Source organism: Pelobates fuscus, chromosome 3, assembly GCF_036172605.1.
Source record: "Pelobates fuscus isolate aPelFus1 chromosome 3, aPelFus1.pri, whole genome shotgun sequence".
In the NCBI taxonomy this organism is placed as follows: Eukaryota; Metazoa; Chordata; class Amphibia; order Anura; family Pelobatidae; genus Pelobates; species Pelobates fuscus.
In genome coordinates, this window is record NC_086319.1 from 368992306 (window position 1) to 368999893 (window position 7588).

The 7588-nt window shown below is 37.4% G+C and overlaps 1 protein-coding gene across 3 annotated transcripts in view; it reads right to left on the reverse strand.

The window, feature by feature from the left end:
• PARP6 (poly(ADP-ribose) polymerase family member 6) overlaps window positions 1-7043 on the reverse strand; it is a 44340-nt gene extending 37297 nt beyond the window's left edge. For 2 of the 3 annotated variants that reach the window (XM_063449376.1, XM_063449374.1), the window contains exons 1-3: window positions 6304-6466; window positions 2798-2930; window positions 1123-1200 (exon numbers count right to left, since the gene is read on the reverse strand). In XM_063449376.1, coding sequence (XP_063305446.1) covers window positions 1123-1200; window positions 2798-2800 — 81 coding nt within the window. In that variant the 5' untranslated portion in view covers window positions 2801-2930; window positions 6304-6466. Of the gene's footprint in view, window positions 1-1122; window positions 1201-2797; window positions 2931-6303; window positions 6467-6667 lie in introns of those variants that run through there. The other variant, XM_063449375.1, reaches the window with a different exon arrangement.
• Between the last annotated feature and the right edge of the window lie 545 nt (window positions 7044-7588).

A 7588-nucleotide genomic window follows, 5' to 3' on the forward strand; every position in this document is an offset into this window, starting at 1 on the left:
TTTTTTCATATTAAATTATGTTTCATAGCTAAATATTTGATATTAAATGAAAGCCCTGTTTCCCCTGAATAAAATGATATATAATAAGGGGGGGGGGGGGTGCATTTAATATGAAAGAGGTGAATTACGGTTGGACAGACATATAGCGCAAATGCCAGGTTTTGTTTACGTTTTGTTTTGTTCACAACGTGTACATTGGCTCAGTCCTTAAGGGGTTAAAAAATGCTATTTTTTCAAACACCTTTATTTTAGAAATATATGATTGAACTGTATTTACTGTTTGTGGGTATTATGCTCTTTACATTCTGGTGCCATTTTAATAAGCAGTACTGCTAGTAATGCTTTCAGGAACCTTACAATTACCTATAAGCAGGTTTTCCGACCACTATTTATATATTTTTGTCACCCCCACCTCTATTTGAGAAATGTTAATTTGTTGCTTTGATACTAACATTTCAGACTCTGTGTGATATATAGTAACAAAAAGGACACACTGTATGCTGTCTAAAGCTTTTAATTTTCCAAATATTTTTTTTCCAAATTATGAATGAATAATTGAAAAGTAAAAATTGTGAAAATTAACATATTTATAAGTTTGCCTGCCAAGCAATAAACGCACAAAATAGCTGTTTTATTTGTTTATCAGCTAGCAATGAATCATCTGTTTCAAATAAATGTAATGCTAATATTTTTTCATTGAAAAGGTGCTCTGTAGTGAAGAAGGTAAAGGCATACTCGGATAAAATATAACTGTTCTAGCATTTTAATTTTAAAGAACATTTAAATAGTACAAACCAGAATGCAGGGGCATGGTTTTAAAACGGAAAATATTAGTCTAGCCTAGTACATAACAAATGCTATAAATGTTTTTGGCTAGGCAGCTCTGCGCTTGTAGAGGCCTTCATTAAAAAAAAATATATATGTATTTGTGCATATTAATTATTAGTGTATGTATGTGAAATAGATATGTGTGTGTGTCCATGTACTTCTACAGATTTTTGACCAGAATATCTGATATAGGAGATATGTGTCCATTATGTTTACCTGTGTAAGAACTACTAGTTACAAGACAAGTTCAGATGAAGAGGGGTAAATTAGTAATGATATTTAGTTGCATTATACCTGTACTCCATACAGGAATTCCCCACATTCATTGTCTCCATCAGAGTCTTCCTCAGCCCAGTTGTGCCCCTTAACGTCCTACAGTTAAACAGAAAGTCATTAAACGGAGGTAGGTTCCTAACTTTTCACAAGTGGTAATTATTAAGAACATTGTTACTTAGACACAGTCTGCAAAGTACCACTTGTCTGAAACTGTTCCTCTGATAAGGCAGCACTGTTGGTGACCATCGAGAGTTTCTATGCAATCTCAGACAACAAGGAAGAGCTATGATATTGATGATGTTATTGTAGAAATACATGATCTGTGCCGGATGCCAAATGCTCTAGGTAGGTACTCCCCTGTGTTGAAGGTTACCTAGCCCTGCCCTAAGTAATGCATGGCATCTGTTTTCAGTCTAATGGTAAATTTATCTTGCCTGCGTTTCATACTTCACAATTGACCCAGGTTCAGCAGGAATGTTCTGAATTTGGGATTCTGTCCTGCTGTTTGGGGTTAGTTCCCTGCTGTCCTGCTTCACTGAGTAAATGTGAGGTGTCACTTTATGCCCAGAGCACTTCAGCAACAACCTGACTATGGGCAGCTGTGAGTGGGGCTGGCCAGACTAGATAACATGCCTCCTTTACGGTGGGCCTGCCCAAGTGTCAATAGGCCAGTCCATTATCACCACCCATTCTTGCTCACCCAGCTGCCACTCATAGAAACATAGAATGTGACGGCAGGTAAGAACCATTCGGCCCATCTAGTCTGCCCAATTTTCTAAATACTTTCATTAGTCCCTGGCCTTATCTTATAGTTAGGATAGCCTTATGCATATCCCACGCATGCTTAAACTCCTTCACTGTGTTAACCGCTACCACTTCAGCTGGAAGGCTATTCCATGCATCCACTACCCTCTCTGTAAAGTAATACTGCCTGATATTATTTCTAAACCTTTCCCCTTCTAATTTAAGACTGTGTCCTCTTGTTGTGGTAGTTTTTCTTCTTTTAAATATAGTCTCCTCCTTTACTGTGTTGATTCCCTTTATGTATTTAAATGTTTCTATCATATCCCCGCTGTCTCGTCTTTCCTCCAAGCTATACATGTTAAGATCCTTTAACCTTTCCTGGTAAGTTTTATCCTGCAATCCACGAACCAGTTTAGTAGCCCTTCTCTGAACTCTCTCTAAGGTATCAATATCCTTCTGAAGATACGGTCTCCAGTACTGCGTACAATACTCCAAGTGAGGTTTCTCCACTCTTGTATCCAAACATCCCATTATTGGGCGATATGGAGTGGTTTGCAGACGGTGACTTCTTAAAAGTAACCGCAGCAATGCCTATTCAGAAACTACAGATATTACCACTTAAAGGGACACTCCAACCCCTACACAATCTCAGCTCGGTGAACTACTTTAAGAGTTGATTGGCTATCCTCCTTTTATTTTTCATTTCTAAAAAAAATCTGCACTGTTAGAAGATTTCTTAGTTGCACCTTCCTCAATGAGTTCCTCAAGTTACACCATCCTCATTCGGTGCTTTTCACCAAGAAAGCATGCTATTGGTGAAGAAGTGGGTGAAAGGTATAGAGGGAAGTATTATGTAAAGCAATGAAAGGTGTCCCCACTTTACAGATAGTGGCACCTTTTTGATCTTATAACACTTAAATTTAACTCTTAAACCTGCAAAGTGACTCACCATTTGAGTTGAGGTATTTGAACCTCTGTCAGCTGTCTCAGGGGTGGGGATCCGATGCCCCCAATATCTCCAAATCTGTCATAGCCACATGAACCAGCATGCTGGGTCTGTTCAAACATTAACTTACTGCCACCTTCAAAAAAAGAAAACAGGGAGTAACATGAAAGATATTCACTCATGATAAATATTATAAAATAATAAGTGAGGTATTAGGTATAAAATAATCAGTGAATCAAGAGGTAAGTTCAGTGTGTTGTTAAAATAAGTGGCTGAAAGATGATAGTTCTTGGACCATTGTCTCTCGTATTTCCAGAGTTATTCATAAAAGTGTGGAAAGTCATAAACTGAAAGTGAATTCAAAATTATTTACAATTCTATGTCAAAATAACTGAAAACATGGTGGAGTAAGAGAATGTTTCCAATTCTGCTCTAGAATTTAAAATTCCCTTTGAATTATTGACAATTTACACCTTATTGAATATCCCTGTGAGTATAGAAAAGGGTGGAAGAAATCTGAAGATAATACGGCGATAGGCTGTCTATCAATTTACTGATTGTATTATTTGTACATTTTAACATAATTAAATACAGTGAGCGAAAAAAGTATTTGATCCTCTGCTGATTTTGAACGTTTGCCCACTGACAAAGAAATGATCAGTCTATAATTTTAATAGTAGGTATATTTTAATGGTGAGAGACAGAATAACAAAAAAAAAAATCCAGAAAAACGCATGTCAAAAAAGTTATAAATTGATTTGCATGTCAATGAGTGAAATAAGTATTTATAAAAGCTCCCAAGTAACTTTTATACAGGTAACAAGCTGAAATTAGCAGCACTCTCCTGGAGGGAGTGCTCCTAATCTCAGCTCATTACCTGTATAAAAGACACCAGTCCACGGAAGCAATCACTCAATTAGATTCCAAACTCTTCATCATGGCCAAGACCAAAGAGCTGTCCAAGGATGTCAGGGACAAGATTTTTGACCTACACAAGGCAGGAATGGGCTACAAGACCACCACCAAGCAGCTTGGTCAGAAGGTGACAACAGTTGGTGCGATTATTCGCAAATGGAAGAAACACAAAATAACTGTCAGTCTCCCTCAGTCTGGTGCTCCATGAAAGATCTCTCCTCGTAGAGTTTCAATGATAATGAGAATGGCGAGGAATCAGCCCAGAACTACACGGGAGGATCTTGTTAATGATCTCAAGGCAGCTGGGACCATAGTCACCAAGAAAACAATTGGCCATGAAGGACTGAAATCCTACAGTGCCTGCAAGGTCCTTCTGCTCAACAAAGCATATGTACAGGCCCGTCTGAAGTTTGCCAATGAACATCTGAATGATTCAGAGGAGAACTGGGTGAAAGTGTTGTGGTCAGATGAGACCAAAATCAAGCTCTTTGGCATCAACTCAACTCGCCGTGTTTAGAGGAGGAAGAATGCTGACCCCAAGAACAACATCCCCACCATCAAACATGGAAGTGTAAATATTATGCTTTGGGGGTGTTTTTCTGCTAAGAGGACAGGACCACTGCACCGCATCAAAGGGACGATGGACGGGGCCGTGTACTGTCAAATCTTGGGTGAGAACCTCCCTCCCTCAGCCAGGGCATTGAAAATGGGTCGTGGATGGGTATTCCATCATGACAATGACCCAAAACACACAGCCAAGGCAACAAATGAGTGGCTTCAAGAAGAAGCACATTAAGGTCCTGGAGTGGCCTAGCCAGTCTCCAGACCTTAATCCCATAGAAAATCTGTGGAGGGAGCTGAAGGTCGAGTTGCCAAACGTCAGCATCGAAACCTTAATGACTTGGAGAGGATCTGCAAAGAGGAGAGAGAGAAAATCCCTCCTGCGGGAACTACAAGAAACGTCTGACCTCTCTGATTGCCAACAATGGTCTTGCCATCAAGTACTAAGTTGAAAGGGTCAAATACTTATTTCACTCATTGACATGCAAATCAATTTGTGACTTTTTCGACATGCGTTTTGTTTTTTTTGTTATTCTGCCTCTCACTGTTAAAATACACCTACTATTAAAATTATAGACTGATAATTTATTTGTCAGTAGGCAAACGTTCAAAATCAGCAGGGGATCAAATACTTTTTTTCCCTCACTGAATAAGGGTTGTGCCAAAAAAAATTCTTTAAAAAAGGGTTTTGCTAATTAATATAATCTGAATCAGTCACCATTCTATGTATGCACTTGATACACTCATTTTGGACACATAATTATGCCTTGTTTACAGTACTAGCACAGGAGTTAATTTTTGTAGACCAGATTTTCAGCCCTATCCATTTAATTCTGACACATATTTTTGTGATAATAAACCAGTAGAATTTTAAACTATTAGACCAATAAGGACGGTAGTTTTATTCACTATATTGCAAATTGTTGAGAGTTCAAAAGGAATTCAGATTATAGGGCAAAATGTCCAAATCCTAGCTGATATAGGGATTATTTTCTAGTATGGTTCTTTGACAGTCACTTTGAGTTTTTAACAGTTCATACTTAAGTAACTAACTGTGAAAGTAATCTCCCTACTTCTGGCACTGAAAAGGTTATCACTCTATGACTAAAGCTATTTCAGCATTCTGTTAATTATTCCTTTTTTTTTCTCTGCGTTTTACCCCTTAAATTAAGTAAACAACCCTCTGAAATAAGCATTTAATCTTCTAAGTAGAAATACAATACAGCATAGTTTTAACCCCTTAAGGACACATGACATGTGTGACATGTCATGATTCCCCTTTATTCCAGAAGTTTGGTCCTTAAGGGGTTAAACAAGACTTGCAAGCATAATGGTTTGAAATATTTTCTATGGACAAGATAAAAAGCAAAAACAGTCCATTCAATGCTTGCTTTCTTTGCATGTATGCACATTTGAATATGTTTATATATATATATGCATTAGATGGATGTAGGTACATATCCCAGCTATGTGCTATCCATCATTTATTATTGTGCTTTATACTGAGACAATAAATCAAATACAGAGAAGGCCCAAGAGATAAGCACGGCTGATAACTGATTTGATTCACCGTAACATTCACTATTAACCAAAGCACTACATGCATACAAGTATCATGACACAAAATTAAACACAATATACATTACACAAAATAGCTCTCATTGTATAACAAAGCATCAAGTATAGGTAAGGTATCGTGGGTTAATGTTTTAACCCCTTATTGTTAAAGGCCCTTTGCTTCCAGGGGGTAAAACCATATATATATATATATATATATATACGTATATATACGTATATATATACGGTTCTGTGAGGGAGAGAATCAAGAATAGGCACATGGTATATATATATATATATATATATATATATATATATATATATATATATATATATATATACCATGTGCCTATTCTTGATTCTCTCCCTCACAGAACCGTATATTTCATACTGTTATCTATACAGATTTTACAGATTGTCATGCACATACAGACATATACATAGCTCTGCTCAGTGCAATTATTTTGTATACTCACATACTGAAGCTGTGTGTACAAAGCAGCCTGTTACAATGAGTCAGGACAGAATGCCACTGAGTGTGTGTCAATATATTATTTTACCTGTTTGCTTCTGTACGATAACAAATGTGTACCCTGTGCATACAGCTCGGTGTATATATATATATATATATATATATATATATATATATATATACATATATGTTGGTCTATATATGTGCCTTAATGTGAGGTCTAACACGATATGTATCAGACAACATGTAGGGATGAAGCACAATAAAATGTTTATGCATGTATTCTAGAAAATGTACAAATGATGTTGGATGCACAGACACAGACACAGACACAGAATGGGTTTTCAGACAAAAGGAGCATCACCTACACAAACAGGGATGGGTGATTGGAAACAGCAGATATGAATCGATGACATAATATATATGGGTGTACGGGGAAAATGAGAGAAGGGGGGGCAGGGTCTTGAGATGCCTCTGTCACAGTGTGTGGGAGAGAGGGACAGAGCTGGGAAAGGGCAAGAAAGAGCTGTGGAATGAAAATGGCTCTCTCTCTGGTAAATGAAGTCTGGCTGATCTGCTGATCTGTGTTGCTCAGGTAGCGTCTTTCTTTTAATGGCTCTAGATCTCGCTCTCATCTGACGGTTCTCTCTGGATATGTGGGTCAGGTGGCATCTGTCACAGGATGTCTCAAGCTGTCTCTTGAAGCTGGCCAGCTCCCTTGTAGAATAAAGAAACAAATAAATATATATATATATTTTAAAAATGTGTCTAGTTGTCCCTCTCAGCTGATGACTGTCTATAAAAATAAAAATAGAAAATAAAAAAAAGAGAGAGAGAGAGAGAGGCTGCTGTCTCTTGCTATCTCTCAGCTGACGGATGTCTCTGGCTGTCAGGGGCACAGCTGCTCCTGCCTTTGTTATTCCTGTGCTGATAGAAGCTGTGTTCTGTGTACGCAGAATCAGAGCATCCTCTAATGTCATGTGACCACCTCTGTACAGCAGCACTGGTACCCAACACATAAACATACATCCTGGGCTCCCTATAAATACTGAGCATCTAGAATTACATTTTACCCTTACAGTTTTTAACACATATAGGCAAACACAAAGAAAAAAAACACAACACATCTTAATAAATGCCTGTAATTAATAGGTAAACGAAATAAAATAACATATTTATAATAATCATTTACTTTTTTTAGCTTTTGAATTTGTGATAAAAAAAAAAACTACTTTCCCACAATAGATACATCAAAAGAATCCTATACATGAAAGAAATTGTATATACGT